Source organism: Anarhichas minor, unplaced genomic scaffold (assembly GCF_050575085.1).
Source record: "Anarhichas minor isolate MPS153535 unplaced genomic scaffold, ASM5057508v1 ptg000155l, whole genome shotgun sequence".
Lineage (NCBI taxonomy): Eukaryota > Metazoa > Chordata > Actinopteri > Perciformes > Anarhichadidae > Anarhichas > Anarhichas minor.
This window is the reverse complement of record NW_027466601.1, coordinates 1,855,576-1,878,899: the sequence shown is the minus strand read 5'-3', so window position 1 is coordinate 1,878,899 and position 23,324 is coordinate 1,855,576. Positions and strand designations below refer to the sequence as shown.

General features: G+C 44.7%; 1 protein-coding gene across 1 annotated transcript in view; it reads right to left on the bottom strand.

Annotated features, from left to right (window-relative positions):
* The window catches only part of tgfbr1b (transforming growth factor, beta receptor 1 b), a 56,373-nt gene that overhangs the window by 7,051 nt on the left and 25,998 nt on the right, over positions 1–23,324 (bottom strand). The window contains exons 2-8 of the mRNA XM_076085419.1: positions 18,526–18,777; positions 16,991–17,263; positions 14,907–15,137; positions 12,290–12,457; positions 12,024–12,180; positions 6,995–7,119; positions 6,653–6,783 (exon numbers count right to left, since the gene is read on the bottom strand). Coding sequence (XP_075941534.1) covers positions 6,653–6,783; positions 6,995–7,119; positions 12,024–12,180; positions 12,290–12,457; positions 14,907–15,137; positions 16,991–17,263; positions 18,526–18,777 — 1,337 coding nt within the window. The remainder of the gene's footprint in view (positions 1–6,652; positions 6,784–6,994; positions 7,120–12,023; positions 12,181–12,289; positions 12,458–14,906; positions 15,138–16,990; positions 17,264–18,525; positions 18,778–23,324) is intronic.

Genomic DNA, 23,324 nt, shown 5'->3' with positions numbered 1-23,324 from the left:
TCGCTGGATCAGTCAAACACACAGCACCGCTGCTTCAACTGGTGTCCCGCTTCATTCATAAAACATACACAGTTTAGTAGACATTAAAAGCAAAGTGAGGCGTCGTTATTTTCGGATTGTTTCATGGCGGTCACGTTCTAAAGCCCAAATAAATAACCATCCAACACTCAGCAGAGAACTGTGGAAGCAGATGCTCTTATGTTTCATCGTGCCCCTCTGCATTTCATCCATTGCATCCAACGTGCTTCAGTAAATACAAAGCAGCAGTGAACATCTTTGCAGTGAGACAAAACCCAAGTTACATTTTGTCTTCAGCCTGTTTTTTAGTTGATGAAGCTGGAACACTGATGCTACAGAGTGTGCTTATACTTCTGTGATCTCCAGCAGCCCTCGTCAGTGTTGTCTATGGTAACGCAGAAAATACGCTGAAGAAACCTTTTATTTCCTTGAAAAATAGTCCCCGGACTAAAATCACCGGGCGTTTCTTGGCGAAAATGTGGCTTAATGTAGCGACTAGTCTGTGCTGGATTTACTCATTTATCTGGATCCTCGTGAGCTGCTTTTCCTAGGTCGGGGAATCGGTGATTCTGTGCAAGTTAACTGGTCCCTTTAGGTCTCTCAGCTGGTCGGCGCTCATAAAATACTCGTGGTGCCCAAGCGTCTACGGTCCTGGAGTGTTTTACATTTCACTGTAACCCCTGTTTTCTCAAAGACTTGAGAAAACAGGTGTTACAGGGATCTAAAATGTAGAAGATGAGTTCAGTTCACTTAATCTGGACAGTGAGCAGCATTTCTTTTAGCCTTTGTACTTTGCGGTAAAACCAGGATATTTGAGGTGATATATATATACACAGGTGCTGGTCATATAATTAGAATATCATCAAAAAGTTGATTTATTTCACTAATTCCATTCAAAAAGTGAAACTTGTCTATTATATTCATTCATTACACACAGACTGATATATTTCAAATGTTTATTTCTTTTAATTTTGATGATTATAACTGACAACTAAGGAAAATCCCAAATTCAGTATCTCAGAAAATTTGAATATTGTGAAAAGGTTCAATATTGAAGAGACCTGGTGCCACACTCTAATCAGCTAATTAACTCTAAACACCTGCAAAGGCCTTTAAATGGTCTCTCAGTCTAGTTCTGTAGGCTACACAATCATGGGGAAGACTGCTGACTTGACAGTTGTCCAAAAGACGACCATTGACACCTTGCACAAGGAGGGCAAGACACAAAAGGTCATTGCAAAAGAGGCTGGCTGTTCACAGAGCTCTGTGTCCAAGCACATTAATAGAGAGGCGAAGGGAAGGAAAAGATGTGGTCGAAAAAAGTGTACAAGCAATAGGGATAACCGCACCCTGGAGAGGATTGTGAAACAAAACCCATTCAAAAATGTGGGGGAGATTCAGAAAGAGTGGACTGCAGCTGGAGTCAGTGCTTCAAGAACCACTACGCACAGACGTATGCAAGACATGGGTTTCAGCTGTCGCATTCCTTGTGTCAAGCCACTCTTGAACAACAGACAGCGTCAGAAGCGTCTCGCCTGGGCTAAAGACAAAAAGGACTGGACTGCTGCTGAGTGGTCCAAAGTTATGTTCTCTGATGAAAGTCAATTTTGCATTTCCTTTGGAAATCAGGGTCCCAGAGTCTGGAGGAAGAGAGGAGAGACACACAATCCACGTTGCTTGAGGTCCAGTGTAAAGTTTCCACAGTCAGTGATGGTTTGGGGTGCCATGTCATCTGCTGGTGTTGGTCCACTGTGTTTTCTGAGGTCCAAGGTCAACGCAGCCGTATACCAGGAAGTTTTAGAGCACTTCATGCTTCCTGCTGCTGACCAACTTTATGGAGATGCAGATTTCATTTTCCAACAGGACTTGGCACCTGCACACAGTGCCAAAGCAACCAGTACCTGGTTTAAGGACCATGGTATCCCTGTTCTTAATTGGCCAGCAAACTCGCCTGACCTTAACCCCATAGAAAATCTATGGGGTATTGTGAAGAGGATGATGCGAAATGCCAGACCCAACAATGCAGAAGAGCTGAAGGCCACTATCAGAGCAACCTGGGCTCTCATAACACCTGAGCAGTGCCACAGACTGATCGACTCCATGCCACGCCACATTGCTGCAGTAATTCAGGCAAAAGGAGCCCCAACTAAGTATTGAGTGCTGTACATGCTCATACTTTTCATGTTCATACTTTTCAGTTGGCCAAGATTTCTAAAAATCCTTTCTTTGTATTGGTCTTAAGTAATATTCTAATTTTCTGAGATACTGAATTTGGGATTTTCCTTAGTTGTCAGTTATAATCATCAAAATTAAAAGAAATAAACATTTGAAATATATCAGTCTGTGTGTAATGAATGAATATAATAGACAAGTTTCACTTTTTGAATGGAATTAGTGAAATAAATTAACTTTTTGATGATATTCTAATTATATGACCAGCACCTGTATATATATGTCTGTCTGTGTCTCACAGCGTCCGTCTGGTGAGACAACATCGATCGCATCCGCGGAACTTCCTAGAGTGCTTATTATGGCGGCCGACACATTCCAGTCCTCCATTCATCAGGTGGATTAGTGCCAACTCTACACTGCCACGTAATCTGACACACACGCACACACGCACACACGCACACACACACACACACTTCACATTACCACCGTCTCCTTCAGCAGAGCTAGCTGAAGCTCATGTCTTATGTCGAGGCTTTCACATTGAAATGCTTTCAGATGCCGCTTCAATTTGCTTTAACCAGTCATCCTGATTTATGGCGAGCTGACTGAATAAAGAAAGTTTGCGCCTGGCAATAACACAGACCAACACCTCTACAAGACGTGGCTCTGAATGAGTGGTTCTTACACTCGGGGCGGGGTCTTCATTTTCTGTCAAGGATCCTCAAACAGACCCACTTTAGACCCCATGGAGTCCCATTTGATGACGTTTAGTCACAAGGACCCATGTGGGAAAGTAACAGTTGTACCCGTGGCTATTCAGCAACAGCAACAATCTGTCCTACATGGTTCATGTTTTTGGTTTATACGGATCTTGAAAGAAAGGACTAGCACCTAGTTCTCTGAGCATCAGGGATGTTTATTATTATTATTTTTAATCTATCTACTTTGTGCTTTATGCGATACTTTACAGAATTTGAATCTTAAGTTTTATCAGTCAACGACTCCACCCTCAATTCCTGGTATACACAAATACCAGCAGTGTTCTTCACAGATCCTGGATCACTTGTTGGTTTCCCAGACCGTAGTGCTGATTCCCAGCACAGATCCATTGACAGCTGAGTCCTCTCTCACATACAGCTGCAGAGACTGGGAGAGCCAACACCACATCATGTAGCATCACCATATCTAAACTGGTTGCCACTGATGGCAACCAAAGGCAAAGAATTGGTTGCCAATGCGACCTGGCAACTGGCAAGTCCAAGTCCCCGTGTCTGAGTTGCTACCTGCTGGTTAAAGTGAAGGAGGTAAGCACTAAAGTTAGCAAGGTGAGGTGGACCAGCTATATTCTCATCTTAGCAACAAGCTGCTCCTCCAAGTTTAGCTACTACAATCATTGATACTGCTTGATCACAAATCTATAATGTCCTCCAGCAAGCAGCACGAGTTTGAGTTGGTCCCTGTGTGCTCGTCTGTGACACCATTGATTAATAGAGCAACAGGTCTGCTGTGCACTGTGTGAACTATGTCTACGTGCAGAGATTATAAAGCGTTGGTGTTTGTACTTCACAGAGTTCTCACTTGTTGAAACGTTGCTACATGTGGTACAAGATATTCTCAGAATGACTTTGCATGACAGCCACTGATTGTACTTCTGCACCCTCGATAAAGTCTGGTAGCTCATTAAGATAGTTCTTCTTGCAAAAGGTCACACTTGTTTGTTTTGTGAACCAACAATATGTAGCAGAAACAAGTAAATCAACACGGCACTATAGCCGATAGTGATCTGAAGAAATGAAAAGGGAAACCCAAAACTGCCGAACTCTGTGGTTCTTCACAGGCAGGGTAGAGAGCCCCACCAGCACTCCTCGTGGACCATGTGTGGTGATAACAGAGGAGCTGGGCTTACACCTACAGAAGGTACTGCCTAGTCTAGAACGCATCAATGCTCTATTACGCCACAATTTATTTGGGATTATAGACAGAACAGCAGCATTGTGCTGTAGCTTGTCATCAGGTCTCTGTTGAGCTAGCTGGGCGGGGAAACCACCACGCTGCCCTTGGCTCAGAAAGGTCTCGTCACCCCACGCGTAGAGAGGGGTTTCCCAGGACTTTCTTTGGAGCAGAGGGAACATGATCCTTGTGGTACTAGCCAGGCTTGGGGATTAAAATGGAAGACAAATGAAAATGTTTATCGCTAAAAAGAAGGCAGATTCATTCCAGATCCACAAATATCACGGCCGTCTGGATGCTGCCAGACAAAAGGTGGCCGACGTCAAACATCACAGCAGAATGTGAGTTCTGCAATAACGGTAAAAGGAGTGTGTCTGCTCCAGCTTTAAGGAGTGTGTGTGGGCAGGAGAGTTGGCTGCTTATGAGAGAGTCTGCGTTTACAAAGACGTCTGGTTTGAACAGCTGAGAGTTGGAGACTCTGTGGTCCCGTCTCACTGGAGCAGGGTCATCATCATCACCATCTCGTGTCATCATGTAGCATTGGTTTTGGGGAATAGCTGAGGAGCAGAGCTAGTGCTGACCTACGCTGGACCCTACCTAATAGTGTCCAACCATTAATCACAAGTGATGGTTAGCAGAAAGGCCTCCGATACAGTTTAAAAAGCTGGATCAGGAATCGGGTTATCATATCATTTATCAGCTCATTCACGTTACACAGAAAGAACGACAACAACAACAACAACGCGTGCCACTTGTCACACCCAACCCGAACATCCTGCCCGATCGCTACTGCACATGTGTAAACTATCACTACACACCATTGTGAACAACACTCTCCGTGTTGAAATCAGCAGGAGGAGAGCTAGTTAGCATTAGCCTTTAGCGGGCGGTTGGCTGCACAGTCCTGCTAGTGTGGAGAATTTCAGTATTAAACGCATTATTAGTAGGATTTAATAACACCCCTAGTGGTGAGTAGAAGTGTCACAATAATAAATATGTTAGTCACAATATGTTTCCATATGGAATGTATTATAGGTTTACAATATTCTTACTTATAGAGGATATTATATGTTACAGTATATTAACTCATTGAATGTATTAAATCATAGAAGTATAGTCACTGTAGGTATTAAAACACTAAGAATAGTCTTGAGGGTCAGATAGGGATTCTGAGTGAGGTGTCAGACATGCAGCAGCAAATGGAGGCGACCTCATCGATGGAGGATGGGGCCAGTGGGACGGTCAAATGCCAAGCTGACCAGCAGGACAGAGAGGAGGAGTTCAAGATGTTTTGCGAGGAGCCAAGATGTTTTGCTAAGGGATCGATAATGGGAGGGGGCAGAATTCAAATGAAGCCAATCACTAATCGCCACGGAGGGTCATTCACACGTTTTATGACAGTATCGGACACTTTCCGACTCTCAGGGGATACAAAAGACAATGTTTTAGGGAGTTTCCCTCAGATCACTGCAGCTCTCATTTTCAGCTAACTGGCCGCGCCGGACTGTGAGGAGATGCGTGTATGTGGTCTCTGCTCTCGAGAACATTACTATTGATAGTTAATTCAGTTTGTAAGTGAACTTTGTGTAGTACATTAAATATTGTTTTAATTTTGGACCGGGTCCAGCTCATTCTTCTGATGCCCGTGCGCAGTAAGAAGCTCGCAGCAGAAGAGTACCTGTGGCCTGCAGGCTCCTTCATCCTTTGTTCTAACCCTAACATTAGCTAAGAGCTAACTTTCGCAGGTTGCATTACGATGCTTTAAAGCTCCATTCGGTAAAAGTGAGTATTGGTCGAAGGTAAATTATAACACGATCACGATGCGTTCAAATGTAATCTATTTAAAACTACATTTTTGGAAAGAAACTTGAATAAACACAGTTGTTTGAAGGATATGTTTTCACAGCAATATAAAATAGATTTGTGTTTTATGGAAATAACCCCGACAGATGGCAACAACAAAGGATTACATTTAGAATGTTTGACAGACATTCTCCAAACCCTCACTATCCGTCTTCACAGTGCTGCTGCTTTCATTCACTTCAATAAGCTCGAAATAAACGGCAACGACTCCCAGCGCAGTAAGCAACTCCGTGTAGTGGTGCGAGTGTGAGAGAGTACAATACAGTGAAAACTGAAACCAGAGACTGATCACAGACACACACTTTCTCCCCCGTCTCAGCTGAGTGGTTGCTTCCTCTCTGGGGACTGTGGGAACCGGCCTGCCCGTGTGTTTGTACTGAGAAGGACTCAGAGTATCGCTGTCACAGCAACCGCAATATTACAGAACCGCACTATTGACGGCAAGCAACCACTATGTTCATGCGCTCTCCTTTTGTGGAATTATTTTCAATTATTTACATGCGTCATGTGATTTTCAGACATGTAGTAGCATATATATATATATATATATATATATATATATATATATATATATATATATATATATATATATATATATATATAATCCATCTACTCCGACTTCACAAAGAGGCAGCTGTGCGTGTCCTACCTCACAGCTCTGCCAGCGGTTGGGAATGTTGGGCCGAAGCTTCTGCTCACAAACCACCTTCCTCATCTCCTCCACCGACGGATCGGACTGAACCAGGTCGTAGTAGGGCAGCTGGTAGTCCTCATGGATGCCTGACAGGAAGAAAACAAAACACGTGGCTTTAAATAAAATAGAAAGAGGTTTCTTCCTCTTTTTTTCTCACTGTTAAGAGTGAGGGTCCGATGTGAGGGTCCCGGGACAGAGGATGTCGCATGTGTGCAGATTGTAAAGCCCTCTGAGGCTAATTTGTGATTTGTGATTTTGGGCTATAGAAAATGAATTGAATAGTCATTGGATCCTCACCTCCCATAGAGCAGCGGCTGGCGATCTCCCAGAAGACCAGGCCCATGGCGTAGATGTCAGCCCGCTTGAAAGACTCAAAGTGTTTCATGTTTATGGAGTCGTCCAGGACCTCCGGAGCCATATACCTGAGCGGAAAGACCAGAGACCGTTATCAAAGTTGTTCTTGCTTACGCAGGCATTGTTTGTACCATGGCAGAAAAAGGATGTTATTTCATGGAACGTGTTGCTCAAATAAACGCATACGCTTTACGAAGGGAATAGCCACCCAACCTGTACTGAAGGCGTCAGATTTGAAACGCCAACACAGAACCAGCAGTATTTAAGCAAAAGGTCTGTATTCAGGCAACATTGCTGTATTTTACAGACACCCCTTAATCTATTTGACTTGATCTTAATAATGATGGTACACGTTGAGAACTATGAAGTCTAAAGAGGTGATGTGGATGAGAGTTCAGCTACTGTATATATGTGAAATCGGCATCACAAATATCCACTAGTGGGAAAACGTATCACGGGAGTTATTGTGGCTCAGAGGTAGAGCGTGTCGTCTTCAGATCGGGAGTTGGGTGGTTCGAGTCTTGGCTCCTCCAGTCCGCATGACGACATTTAGTTTAAAGCGCTAGACTAGAAAGGCACTATACAAATGCAAATAAAGTCTGTTTACCATACAAAGACACTCCACTAGCAGTTGTACAGTGGGGAGCTTCTCTTACCTCAAAAACAATCTTTGCAACCAACAACAAAGCTTCAGTTAGGTCTGCCATCAAGGTACAAACTGATTTAACGGTAGTAGGCCGAGTCATTTTAACCACTGAAAGCAAAAGTAGTATTATCAATATTAACTAACAATTGATTTCTTTAATAAAATGTCGTCCTCTGGGGGGAAACAAATCCATATCCACTCCATTTGTATTCCCTTTAGCTCTCTCCAAACAGCTACAGCGGGTACAGGTAAAACCCCAGCTGGATGAGTCCTCATTAGACGCTCCACAATCGAAACAAGGTCGCATCAAAGACGTCAAAGCAGTTTGAGACGCCTCATGACGCTTTTGGTTTACGTTCGGCCTGTTAAAAACACGCCAGAACGCCAGCGTCAGACGCTTCCACTGCGTTTGTACAGTGAGACATTGGGCCAAAAGCTTCTTAAGATGAATCTGATCATAAAGTACATTTCTACAAACCCTTTTAATCTTAAAAAAATGGACGAGTTGAATGACTTGTGCCAAACTGTCCATGTGGCTGTAACCTGACCGGTTTAGATCGGTCAGTTGGTCGACATCATTCTGCCCTCACTCTCCTTGACGAGTAAAGAATGCTTGTGTTCTAATCTCCTCGGTCTGATATGCCACCTTCCTGTGTTCCCTTTGCAGTTTCCACATCGTTGTTCATCCTCAGGTGTTTGAAAACATCTTTTATCTCAATATTAAATGGTTATAGGGGAAACTGGAGCCACGTCTTTCCTAATTCTGTCAAGAAGCGCAAAACATACTTGAAAGGAATAAGCGGGGCTTAAGGTAAAAAATGTTAAAGTGAATTCAAATGTTCATAAACTCTGTGAAAGCATGGACACGTTTAGAAGTACCAACCTAGAAATAAACAGCTCATTATCAGAGTCTTTATCCGTGACATGAATAGCATCCTTCCCCTCACTTCATTAAATCCCTGCAGCCATCTGAAGTCAGCAGGACAGATGTGAGCGATGACTCCGCAGCCTCCAATTACACAGAGCCCTGATTGAATCATGTGGACGTAACAGCAGGGTGCCGTGGAGTCTCTATCTCTGCTAAACCTGTGGGCACTGCTGAGCCGCTGATGATCTGTAAGAGCCGGATTCAACAGAGCTCCCACTCTGGGCACGAGAGAGCAACTCTTAATTTAACGCTTGAACTGAGCGGTGAACACATAATGAATGGAGGGCCTCGGGAAGCAAACTGCTGCGGCGCAAAAATGACAACACAGAAACATTCAATATTTTCTAAAAAGCTTCAGAGAAAGTGTAATTATGTGGCGAGCAGCAAGGAAGTTCATTCAATGTCTAAAGAAAGCTGGTTGTATCTACATCTGTATTAAAAGAACACACACACACACTGCATTTGTGCTTTGATCCAAGATTGTGTTTGAACATCATCAAGTAGAGTGTATTCCTGTGAATCGGAGCAAACTTGAGTTACTCTCTTTTCAATTTGTCATTTGAGAATAACTGTCAAGGACTTCCAAGCAAAGGAGAAATGGAGGTGACACGTCGATGCTAATGCAGTAGATAAGACGGTAATCTACAACACATTCAGACTCCTCAGTAGCTACCAAACAAGACGCAGTCCTCTAACTATTTCTCACAAAGTGCAGAGACACATTAATCACAGTAAGCCTGTCCCCTGCTTTATGGTCTGTTTGACTCTAAATGGACCATAATGTACTAAATGAACATCATGCTGTATTGAAGAAGACTTGAAACTAGAGATTGAGATCATAAACTCATGTTTACAATGTTTACTGAGGTAATAAATCAAGAGAGAAGTAGAGTCATTTTCTCATAGACTTCTATACAACCAGAGGAGTCGCCCCCTGGTGGACACTAGAGAGAATGCAGGTTTTTAGACACTTCTGCACCGGCTTCACTCGGCAGAACCTGAGGTTGCCGCCTGGGTCAGCAGTGTTATCACTAGTGGCCGGGAGCCAGTTTAGAGTACTGAGTGAGGAGTCAGCAGCCAGACAACAGCAGTATAAAACAGAGAGTAAAAAGGTGTTTAGAGAAAGTGCGAGTCACCACAACCACCTTCAGCGTGCAGCAATAACTGCCCACCAACAATATAATGCAGTTTGCTGCAGCAGAATGAGAGATTATCCGTGAACAGACTCACTCACTCACCCGACAGCATGATCCTCCTGGCGGAGATAATGAAAGCAATATGCGTTCATTTTACACAAAAGGACACGTCTAATAAAGAGTCACGTTTGGGTTGAACTTATTCTTTGCTGGCAGTTTGGCGTGATGATAGAAAACAAAAAGAATAAAACAAAGACACTCTAGTGGGATCAGATCATCAATGTGTAACATGGATTTCAGCCAAGGCGGAGCTTTAGTCTCCACTGACCGGAGGCCCACTGAATCATTTAGTGGCACTGGAATACGCCTGCAGCATCAAACCATCGGCCCCGACACGAAGGCAAGTATAAACAAGTATAAAAAAAAGTCAGAGAGAAAAACAGAGCTGGATGAAAGCTATGCTGATATCACTGTGGGCAGGAGGAGAGTGCTGCCCTCAATGTTCTGCTCACTTTCCAACCCTGCAGCTAGACAAGTCTACATAATACAACAAGAGACATGTGGACAGACACACACGGAAAGTGAGAAGCCACGTGTAGTCTGGAGCAGTGCAGTCTGGGTAAGAAGGGAGGAAGAGATGCATGGCTATTTGTTTTGTCACTGTAACACAGTAGCACTTTATCATTATTTAAACGTGACTTTGTTGGGTTTACAATATTTCTTTAGGGGCCGATGAAGGCATTTGTTTTTACCGTGTTGGCTATATTGAACTATTGAGCCCGATCCCATGCTTTGTTTTATGTCAGCTGTCACGCGGGGCTTTTTATTCGCGAAGCTTTCGTGCACAGCAATGCAACGAGTGCAGCCACCGTCAACTCTCCAACGCCGTCTGTCTCTCTTCCACAGCGCTGAGCTCCAGAGCAACACACACCATCAGCTGGCCCTTTGGGCAAGTAGCTGAGATGTTTCACTTGCCAAACTTACTTGTCCAAAATGGCAAATATAGGCCGACTAAAAAGATGAACACAATCGACAGGGATTTGAACAATAGGACATAAAAAAAATTCTAAATGTCTTTCACTTTTTATTGTCATCTATAGTGGTTATTTGTGTAACAACTCTTTCACTATCCTGTAGAGAGTGAACTTTGCAAGTGTTTATGTATGTTAACGTGTTTTTTCATTTCAGCTCAGTGTGAGTCTCTCGCGTGTTGCCGTCACCTATGGTGCATGCTGTCTCAACCACATTCACCACGCCACTGCAACAAAAGCACTGCAAGCAAACAATTAGTCATTCATTAATGCAATCACAACCCTCGTCGGATTACAGTCTATTCAGGTAACTCGCAAAGGCTGCACCGAACAACAACGACTGGAGAGAGAGACAAACTCCCTCTAGACAGCGACAGGGCAAAAGGGTGACAGAGAGGGTTTGTTTATTTTCTTAAAAAATTCTAATAAAAAATCATGATGAACAGCTTGAACACAGGCTTGTTTCTTCTTAATGCAATGCAGAGCTATCCAATTGTAAAGCGGATAAGCTGGATTGATTTAAATAACTTTAAAGGTGCTATACAGGACATTGGGAGCATTTCTATTGCTTCTCGGCATGGCAACAGCTGAGTCTGCGGCTAGCAGCTAACGTTGCTAACAGCGCTTTTAGTGCAAACCACGACATCAGTGCTGACAGAGCTAGGTGGGTGGTACGCATTCCGCGATGACTATCGGCTGTAACCGTCGTATGAGAGCAGTCCAGAGTGGGGACCGTGAGCCGACCGTTGGGGCACGCTCACAGGCATGAACATGCACTTAAAGCACACACGGCTGGCCCGGCTATGTCAGCAAAGAACGAAGAAGCTCTGATTACAGCACACACAGAGGGAGAACGACCTCATTCTCTGCTCAGGTAGACATTACACTACATCTTTTTTATTATTATCTATCTAAGAAGAATCGGATCGGGGCTTGGCACTGGTAGATGCTTAGTATGAAATGACTTATCAGGATTAGGGGCAAATCAACGTGATTGGGACATGCCTAGTCTCTTCATGCACTGCATCGGATACTGGCTCCATCCCAACATCCTGGTTAGCCGACAGAAATCACCCCGACGAAATCATCCCGACGGAGGACAAAATTACCAAGCCGGACAATTCCATGTACGTCCTGACAGAACCACGATGGATACAGAAGAGGGTTTCCACCGCAAACTTAACTGCTTCTAAAGAAACATGACAAAGGGCTCTGTGCGGCATGCAGGTACCTTTTGGTTCCCACTCTGTGGTTTGGAGCAATGTCGATGGTGTCGGTGGCCGAGTCGTGGCGGACGGCGAGACCCAGGTCAGCGATGCAGCAGGTCCCGTTCTTCTTCACCAGAATGTTCTTTGACTTCAGGTCTCTGTGCGCAATAGCCGGCTTCCCTGGAGACAGACGGTTGTGCGTTCAACAAAAGCCGGCTGACTGCACGGATTTGTAGGAAGATGTGCAATATGTGTATGGGACAAATAGAAGAGTGTGTGTGTGTCTCACCTTGTGTTCCCACTATCTCCATGTGGAGGTGGGCGAGGCCGCTGGCTGTGGACAGGGACAGCTTGATCATGCCCTCCACGGTGACGGTGTAGCGGTTCAGGTAGTCGAACAGGGAGCCGTGCTCGTGGTAATCTGACACCAGCCACAGCTGAGTCCACGTCCCGTTATCTACACACAGACAGGGAGACGAGCGAGGAGACAAAGGGTTAACGACAAGCTGCTTTCTTCCTGGTTTTGCTCTCCCACAAAGAACTCATCTTCTGGTATGATATAGTGCTTAAATGTCGATGGACATGCGACTTTTGTGATCGGATGCCTCAGTTGTGTCCGCGTATGTGTGTCCACATCCTGATCGGATATATTTTATGGTCAACGGTGTGGCTGTAAAACGGTGGATACAATTTAATTTCCTATAAATCCTTCACAATAAAAGCCCCTTGTTATTTTTGTCACTTACTTTACAGTATTTGTTTTATTCAAAGATAGCCTCAAACAAAGCTCCGCTCATTCGGAGATACACATTTATAGAAATATTTCACAATAAAAGCCCCGTTATTTTCGCTGCTCACTCTTCCTCCCTGCAGTATTAGCAGACTTGTTGTATTGGAGAATAGCCGCTAACAAAGCTCTGCTAATTCATTAATGAACTCATTTTTGAATACATCAAAATAAAAGTCACATGATTCTGTCAATTAAAAGCTGTGTTATTTTGAAGCAGCAAACTGAGGAAATGTGTTTTCATCAGCAGGAACTCAACAGGACGTCCAGCCCCGGGGTTCCTCCTCTCTTCCCTTTGCTCTCCTCTGTAGAGGAGCTCCAGTGTGGGAGGAAGGTGATGGTTCCTTCCACTCGTTTGATAAATTGTCTGGATTGTAACCACATGCTGTCCATACCTCAATGAGATCCTAACTCAAAGACCATCTCAGCAGGTGGTCTGGCTGATCGGATCCCAGGGGGAACACGGTCCGATCTCAGACGGTACAAACTTGAAAGTAAATGCGTGATCGGAGGACAAAGACTGATTAAAAGTGCAGCCACAGCCTTAGTACTGCTTTCCATTAGAATAATTTAGGTTGCTCAGATGTGCCATCAATTGTTTGTAAGTGGTACTCTACGAGCTCTGGAACAGTTTTCAAGAACTATGAGTGCAGTTTGAACTTATTGGGATGTTTTAGCCTGTGTTCGCAGGTTTTCAACACAAATATCTGTCTATGAAGTGGCAGAGGCAGAAGATAATTGAATGTTCTACAGATATAACCAGGGGTTAAAGTGGGACGGAACAATCCGGAACAGCGTTCAGGCACCTTCGATTAACAAGTAAATAGATCCGATATATAATAATATCAAGCGTGTGCAGCCGCCTGCCGTTTCTTCTAGCTCAACAAATTAGAAAGCAATGTAACCCCACGGTTATTTCTCCCACTGCACCAGATCTCACTGGGATCCCCAACGGAGTCGAGAGGTAATAAATCCACCCTGATTCCAGAAATCAACAAAATCAACAGTAACATATCGATTTTATTTCCCCCTTAAATCAATTTAGATGCGGTTGAAAAGTTCAGAAAACAGTGGGATATTTCTGTGATTTAGACAGCTGTGTAGATTACGCTTGACTAAACGCAACACAAAAGCAGTGGGTGTCCGTGAGAGTGCTGGCGACTCTAAGGGGCCCAAACAGGGGTCTGTGCCTCCACTAATATTAAGCTGACAGTGATTAACAAAACGTCTAAACATGATGAAGACGAGTTCTATGGATCGCATTCATTCCATGATTTCTAAGCGGATCAACAGATGTTTATCTGAGGCGGACATCAAACAGGAAGAGAGCGAGTGGCCCTGATTCCAGCACTTTGCGTACAAATGACTGTGTTCCGACTTGACTGAGTCACGAAGACGGTATTGAAATGAAAGGTCTCGTCTACACACACCATAGAGCTCTAACGGGGGCGTTGTTTTGTGTAGACGTGTCCATACACAGTGTCAACCAGAACTACATCATTTTCCCACAGACAGCAACCTGCAAAAAAAGCCCGTTGGTCAGGCTGTAATGAACACTCAAACATGTGAGTTTGAGTGTTAGACCGCCGGAGTGAGGACGCTTTTGGGACGGACCTTTAAAAGGCCTCTTTGAGGATTCAGACTTGGTTTTAAATTTCAGGTTAGAATTAGGTTTAAGTGAGGGTTCGGCAATTAGTTGTGATGGTTAAGGTTAGGATTTATGTCAATGAGTGTCCTCACAAAGATATAGGTACACGGCTGTGTGTGTGTGTGTGTGTGCCAGAGCAGTCAGACTGTGTGGTAATGTGTGCTTGGCCTTGGCTGAGGACTGTTACTCCCCCACACTGTCTACCAGCCGGTCCATTGACGGTGAACGTCCGCCTGCACCAGCTTCACCTTCATCGGCCTGATGAAGATCTTGTTTACAGGGTTTGGAATTTAAAACGCTCAAATCGACCTTCTTCTTTGTTGGTACTTTAGCCTGCACAATTTAGTAATCCGTTAACATTCAAGTTATTCTTGTTGGCTCTATTCTGACTCATGTTCTCTTCTTCTGTGTGTGCGGTCTGATGTTAAAATCCAGCCTCTCGCCAGCTCTTCCATGTGGGGGGGTTCTCACCTTTGTTGTCGGCGGCGATGAAGCCCAGGATGTTCTCGTGTCTCAGCATCACGGTCTGGTAGATCTCGGCCTCGCGGAACCAGGAGCGCTCCTCGCGGGAGGAGAAGATCTTCACGGCCACCTCCTCGCCGCGCCACTTGCCCCGCCACACCTCCCCGAAGCGGCCCTTCCCGATGCTCTCCTGGAGGATGATGGTTCTGGCGATGGTCCTCTGGACCAGCAACGGCAGGCCTGGAGGGAGAAGCAGGACCCGGAAAGAAAACGCTTAGAAAGCAGACAGCGAGATGGACAGGGAACACGTGGTTTGCTTTGGTAAACATCTCAAAAGGAGGGAGGTGATGTGTAGGAGCCAGAAGACTCAACGACTTCTGTTAATAAACCTAAAATTACAGCATCAGCATGGCTCGAATACTCAGAGAACACCGATGGAATATTTCCAGAATGAAGTGGGAGTAACATGAGAAGATGTCAAAAACAATAAAACTATGAAAAATAAAAAGGTCAGAATGAGGATAGCTTTCTGCTCGCAACATTTCATACATTAACACTTAATGTTGCCTTTGCATGTCTGTTTCACCTCAAATATTACTTTACCCCGCTGCATGACTGAAAAACAGGAAATGAAAATGAAACCACAAAACAAGAAAAGCACAAGTCAGCAGACCTGTGTCGTGCAAAGTCATGTGCATGAATCTGTATTACCGCTGCAGTTCACCAATCTTTAAAAAAAAGTGCAGTAGAGCTCGCTCATCTTGCAAATGCATTCGGTCAGTTACATTTTCCAACAAGCAAATAAGTTGAAATACTGCGACAGATGGAACTCTGTCAGATCGCCAGAAACTGCCGATGAGGAAATGACAGGAAATGACAGAGGAGAAAGCCTCCTCCGATTTCAACAGGCACCACACAGATTCTGACTCAGCACTGGGATTAAAACAACCCACGCAGCTCTGCCAAAACACACAGCGCGCACGCACACGCGCACACACACACACACACACACACACACACACACACACACAGTACCAGGCGCACACACATTTGCATATTGTGAAATATGGTGCAAATAGCTAAAAAGAAAACTGAATCCAAGTCATTGCTTGGCAGCATGTTGGAGGTGCCAGTCTCCACAGAGAGGTGCTAATTCATGGCTAGCATGGAGAACAGCTTTTGCCAGTACAGTGTGTGTGTGTGTGTGTGTCTGTGTGTGTTTATGCAGACATGAAGCCGGAATCTGGCCCAGCCAGCCTTTTTAATAGACTTGTACTTTAAGATGTGTGCAGCTGCAGAGTCTGTGCGCGTGTGCACACACACACACACACACACACACACACACACACACACACACACACACACACACAAAAATGTAGTTACACAAACAAACTAACAATTGGATGTAACAATGTGTAATGCTGTAATTCTGTTATCACATTATTGATGTTTTAAACATCCACAGATCCATCATGGTCTGCTCGTCTGAGGCCGCGTCACAGGGATCTTGTTTGTTTTGGTTACGAAGAAACAAGTGGCGCTGTGAAGACTGAGCTGGTACCAACGCTGTAATGTGAGTCTCAGCTCTGTGAATCAATGCAGGCACACATCTCTGCACACTTGAAGCTGTTTCTTTAGCTGACGTGCAGCGGAGTGTAATCATTGCTGTGCTGCGCTGCAGTTTGACCTTTACATCTTAGCATGAATGAACCACAGCACATAAAAAAAAACTGCAACCTCAATCAAAATGTATTCAATAAGCCTCACGTCACAAGTCGCAGACTATTTCCTGGCAGGGTGCAGTCACTTCCTGGAGCCCTGACGTCACCGCGAGGTTGCCGGGCGACCGGTGGAGACTACAGACACCACAAGTACCTTTTATACTTCTGTTTTTCACACGGATCAAACAAACGGGACAGCGTGGAGGTGCTGGTCAGAGCCCGGCTAGCTGTTTTCTTTATGCTAAGCTATGCGACTTCATAACCAGCGTACAAACATTAGAGTGACATCTATCTTCTCATCCCACTCTCTTCAAGGAAGTGCATACGCATATTCCCCAAAACATTTGCCTCATCATTTAACTGTGATCGTACCTGATCCAGAGCCAGAGGTGGTCATGTCATAGATGAGGTCCTTCAGCGTTGTTCCCACGGTGATGAAGGGGTGGTCCATGGAGGGGTCCTCTTCGTTGGGCACCCGGTGGTGGTGGTGGTGATGGGCCCCGGCGCCCCCGGCCCCCAGGCCCCTGTGGCTGTGGCAAACGTAGAAGGCCAGGACCAGCAGCAGGCAGAGCACGCACACGGGGCCGGCGATCACCGCCGCGAGGGCCACGGGCCCCAGAGGGGGAGTCTTGTCGGGGATGACTTCTGGACGGGCAGGAGACGGGACACACAGAGCAGGTTAGGAAAGCGAGACGGGTCAAAAGTTGTGACCTGGTGAGCGTGGAGGGTTACGTCTGGCTCGGGGATCTACGCGTGAGAGATCAAAGGAGGCCGCTAACTGTTGGGAGGGTTCACTTTGAGCATACTGACGGCTGAAGCCACGAGCCAAGTGGTGCGGGGGACACTCCATCTGCTAGACTGATGGGAGATTTGGCCTGCAGCTAACACACACACACACACACACACACACACACACACACACACACACACACACACACACACACACACACACACACACACACACACACACACACACACACACACACACACACACACACACACACACACACACACACACACACACACACACACACACACACACACACACAAAAGAGGCAACTATGCATTCATCCATCTACTGAAGACAATGTAGATTAAATACACCTGAAGACAGAAGGGCCAGATGACCTAGAAAACCTGAGTCCTCCACAGTTACTACTGTCTTTACCATTGCATGCTGGGATAGATAAACCTGACCTAGGTCAGGGCCACATTTAGTGGTTTGGGGGACCCCAGGAAAACACTGTCTTGCCTCACTTTTGACCTTTTCTCTTACTGGGAATGTTGGTGTCTTCAGTGGTATAAGACGAATGCTACTCAAAACTACAATAGTAAAACTATTAATACCACACAGTGAAAGGCCTGCGGTCAAAGGTTTACTTCAAGTGAGGAGAAAAGGAGAGGAGTTCTCAGCACAGTGCATTAGCATTTCTCAAGGTGGAGATTAGTCTAATGAATAATAATGCAAGACATTTTTTGTTTTTCGTGAGTCAAATCTGAATCTTCAACGGCACCAGTAACATTTCTCTGTCAGGTAAATGTAGAGCTACGATGTTTCCTTATGAAGTAGAAGTGCACAGTAAGTAGTATACAGCTGAGTTGCATATTTTAAGTGCCTTGGGGGGCATTTTGTGAGTTATTTCTGGGTACAATGAGTTAGAATAGTGAGTCAATATTGTTCATATCTAAACATTATAAATCTATAGCTTTTGGGGGGCAACAGTCATCTAAATGTAATTATAAATCTCCTTCAAAAAGAGGCGATCAGTTGGTATGAAAACCTGCAGGCTGTCTGTTCTTCATGGGACTATACTCTGGTTCTTGCCACTTGTTATTGACGTTGGAGCCAAGCCTTTCTGAAAAACTGACACAATGTAAAGAACCGTGTGTGTGTGTGTGTGTTTTACCAGGCAAGATCTTCAGGTTGGGCTCCTTGTTACAGTAGTCCGTGTTGCAGCACTGCGGGTAAATGCCCGTGTCATGCTTGACGGACGGGGCGCAGATGAAGGGCCGGTCTCGTGGGATCAGCTCGTTGTCGCGCACGCACTGCCGCTGCTCGGTGGTCACCTGGCTGCCCGTCTTGCGGAGGGCGACGAAGCAGACGCCGTCCGTGGTGCAGCTGGAGTTGGCGCTGCAGCGGTCACAGTAACACTGGAGGGCTGGAGGGAGGGAGGAGAGAGAGGACCGATTGAGACACGGACACAATCCAACAAAAGCTCTCGTGGGGCTTCCAACATTTATTTGGCCGCCTTCAGTTTTCACACCAGCAGTTCACTTTTGAGAAAACGTGAAAAGCTTTTCCTCACTGTCCTGAGTTCTGTTTGTCACTAAATTCCAACACATTTCAATCTAAGGCTGGAAGCCAATCAGAGATTTCTCAACCCCACCAAACCCCGCCTCCTCCCCGATGTGTGTGTATGTTTTGCGTGGGCGTTTGGAAGGACTCTCGCTGAGGGCATGTGAGACGTTACATCATTACACGCACACGCGCACACACACACACACACACACACACACACACACACACACACACAGAACCAGAGGGTCAGGCGGGCCTTGTAAACATCCTTTTCGCAAAACTGTCTCGCAAAAGTAGGACATTGATTATCATGTATTAACATGAAATGACGTCCTAGAGGGGCTGAGAGAGAGAGAGAGATCAAACAGCTGTTTCTACGCGCCTTCCTCTGCTGATGTTGGCGAAGAATGGTTCATGAATTCTAAATCTATTCCAGTTAATCAGTGTATTATTTGATGTTAACACAGTTGCCTTATGTTGTTGTTATTTAGCCTTTGTTACGTCCCTTCTCTGTTGTCCAGGGGAAGGATTTAGGGACTAACACAAAACAACCCAAATGAAAACCAAATAGCTCGTGTACCATAAACAATATTTATTATGCTCACTGACAGTGAAAGATGAGCGAGTCTCAACACAAGATTTGGGAGAGGATGGGACAGGTGTGGTCGTGCCAAACAATTGAAACAAAGATAACAGAACTTGGCCTAACTAACTAACCTCTGAAATCAACAAACAAAATGGCTTCTCTAACTTATCTAAATGTGCTCGACTAAAACCCAAATACAGATGAGGCACCGACCAATAAGCCTAGTGTATCTAGATGCTGCTCTGATGGATAGTGCAACTTAGTCTACATGGTGATTTATTCACACTCACTAAGGACATCGATTGGAAGCACACGAGTTCTTTTCAAATATTTATTACCAGTGAATACAATAGCGGGAACCAAAACAGGCTATATGTTATGAGTTATTGGGACATTCCGCACCGCCGTACAGCCAGAATGGAATGAGCATCCTGGCGTCACCCAGATGTGCCGATCACCAGCGTATGAAACAGAATATCGTCACATAGGCCTACATGTTTGGGTATTTGGTATTTTCACTTTCATAGCATAAGAGAAGCTCCTCAGTTTGGCAGCCTATTGTGACCCGTTGCCTTTGGGGAAAGTGTTTGTTCACAGTTAATACACAAGTGTTTGAAATGTTCCTCATTACTATCATAAAACAAGTTTACCAAAGTTGCCAGAGGGCAAAAAGCTACCTCAGTCTGTCTATGACACGTGTACCACTGTTTTGAAGAATTATTATTATGTATTTGTTGTGAACTGTGGCCTCGGTGTACCTTTACACCTCTACTTCCATGGACCAGCAGACGGCCATAGTCCTACCAATGTGTAGGCTAAACTTTATTATATCGTATTTAAAGAACTACATTTAATCAACACCACGCTATGCGGCATCAGTAAAATAAATCCTTTCTCTTTGGCAACATCTGCTGGCAGCTGTGGAAAACAACTAACACAGACGAATATGTCTCCTCTGTTACATCTGATGTTTGAGCAAATGACAGAATAGGAACAGACATTGGAAGCGTTGAGATATTCTAAGCTGTTCTCATTCTCAACAAGTCCCATGTGCAGACATACATGGAAATGTGATGTGTGGAGCTAAAACAACAAACATCCTCCAATCAGTGAATGTTATTATGATAATATTATAAACAAGAGGCCTGTCACAGGAACGCTGCTCCCGTCTAAAGTCATATTCAAACACTTCCATTTAATGCACCAATCAATCAGCAGGCGGTCTCATATAGATACCGATTGTTTCCTGTGCATTTACACACATGTGCCACATGATGGTTCGAAATCGGCACACAGACAGAAACGTCACACACACACACCCACACACACGGTGGGCGTGGAGTGAAGAAGACATAAAGCTCACACTTTGTCAGAACTGCAAGTCCAAAATAAGCGGGGAGGACCAGCCTATTATCATGCTGTCATTCATCCCAGCTAGTCTGAGAGCACGGACGGAGCTAGCACGGAGCTAGCACGGAGCTAGCACGGAGCTAGCACGGAGCTAGCACGGAGCTAGCACGGAGCTAGCACGGAGCTAGCACGGAGCTAGCACGGAGCTAGGTAGACCATGGTTCAAGCAATGCTCAGTGAAAATGAGTATTGGGCAAAGGTGAACTATAACGTGACCATGAAATCTCCTAAAATGTAATTTATGATGAGAAACTTGAATAAATCCAGTTGTTTGAAGATGTCTTCACAGCAATATAAAACATATATTATAACTCCTAACACCAGCTCTAAGCAGCTTATGGTAAATCAATAAAACTGCTCATGCCCGTTTTTTTTTTAAGTATAGAAATAAGCCCACATTTCTTTCTTCATTCATTTGAATTGTGCATTTTCTTACAAATAACCCCTTTAGATGACGATATTAAAGTAAAAAGATACATATTTATCTTCAGGACAGTTGAAATGATTTTTCCAGAGGACAGAATCAGTAGTTCAGACTTTTAGAGAAATCTGAATATATAGGGCAAGAAAATTGCAGTCGGTGTATCTGTAATTAAAGCTAACCGCTAACAGCGAGTGTTGCTGCTAACAAACAGCTGGAGGAAGAAATAAGCCACACACTTGATGCTCTGGGGTTTCTTTACGTGTACTTTCTCCTTTTCTTGTTTCAACTCAACTCGTCTGGAAGTCATTCAGACACATTGCGAGGCTGTGAAGGTTAAAGCAACACACACACACACACACACACACACACACACACACACACACACACACACACACACACACACACACACACACACACACACACACACACACACACACACACACACACACACACACACACACACACACACACACACACACACACACACACACACACTAATTAACAGGGCACACCTCTGCAGAGTGTCTGACATCGACACAGTGCGACATGCACACCGGTGGGAACGTGCCCCGACGGTGCAGCGTCTTCACGGGGTTTTAAGACGATGAATTATTCAGTAAACGCCAGTAAAAACGAGTGCATTACGCTGCTAAGAAGAGACACTCACTGCCAGCCGGAGAATGTTATTGCATTATCAAAGTCATAGTGAACAGGCTCTCTCACTTGTGGAATTCATGGAATAGTCTGGAGGGGAATTCCAGACGGACTAAATAAAACAACAGCAAAACAACAGCGACTGTGTGTGTGTGTGTGTGTGTGTGTTCGTGTGTGTATAATGCAAGTTGTGGAGCAGGAAAAAGAAGACTGATCAAGCAGTGGACGATGGGAGACGGCTAAATAAAAGCCAGCTGACACTTGTCTCCTCTGACTCAGCCTCGAAGCAGTCAGATATGTCTGTCCCTACAAACAAACACACACACACACACTGCGTGTGTCTCAGATGTCTAGACTACAAAACAACTGGAATGTTCCACGAATGTCTTGAAGGGAACCTGCTGACGGGAAGTGGGGCTTCGGTGTCCTGCTGAGTTGATGCTCAGTTGGTGCCGACGCAGGTTATGAGTCCAACCAGACGGACTGGTCTCCAGATGAGACCGTGGTTGTTGGTTCTTTTAAGTCAGTGACAGTCAAACAAACCCAGTACTTCTTTTATTAACTAATCGTTGGTTTTCTTCCGTCATACAGCGTGAGTGCAGCTGGCTCGATCCGAGCAGCAGATTTTGAGGAAATATTTTTTTATTAAAAAAAGCAGTCACCTGCAGAGATTTCCAATTTCCCCCAACAAACAACTGAATGCTTTAATAAAACAACTGAACAATAATCCAAACAATAACACGTCCCCTCCCACTGTTTAATCAAGACTGCAGTCCTGCCAACACAGCAGATTAGAGCACTTCTACACATGAGGCGCCTGCAGAGAACCCAGAACCCTGAGCGTTAGCGACCCCTTTAGACACTGGGCTCGCGCGGTATTCGTTATTTGTTTTCACACCTCCCTGACATTTCACCAGGGTATACAGCTTATGATGGTAACTTTCAATACATCACGTGTGACGAACGCTTCCGTTAGAGAGAGCAACCAAAGCTGAGCTTAAAACTGTGATATTTCATCAAAAACATTTTTATTCTACACGTCTTATTTAAAATTTTGCCACAAATAAACTTTTACTTTAAACAGATCCTGTAAAACATTAAATTCTGAGTTCCTCAGCTCAACGAGGAAGCCATGATTAATTCAGCTGAGACCAAAAGTCATGTGACAACAATTGAGTGAATGACTGAACTGCTGAACACAGAGCAGAGAGGAGAGGCTGTACAAATATGAATAGCTCAATATTCATAGCACGTAAAGCCTCCATTTCTTATCCAACATTGGTAACACTTGTGGACACTAATGTTGGAAAAATAGATTCCATTTTTTGCCAAT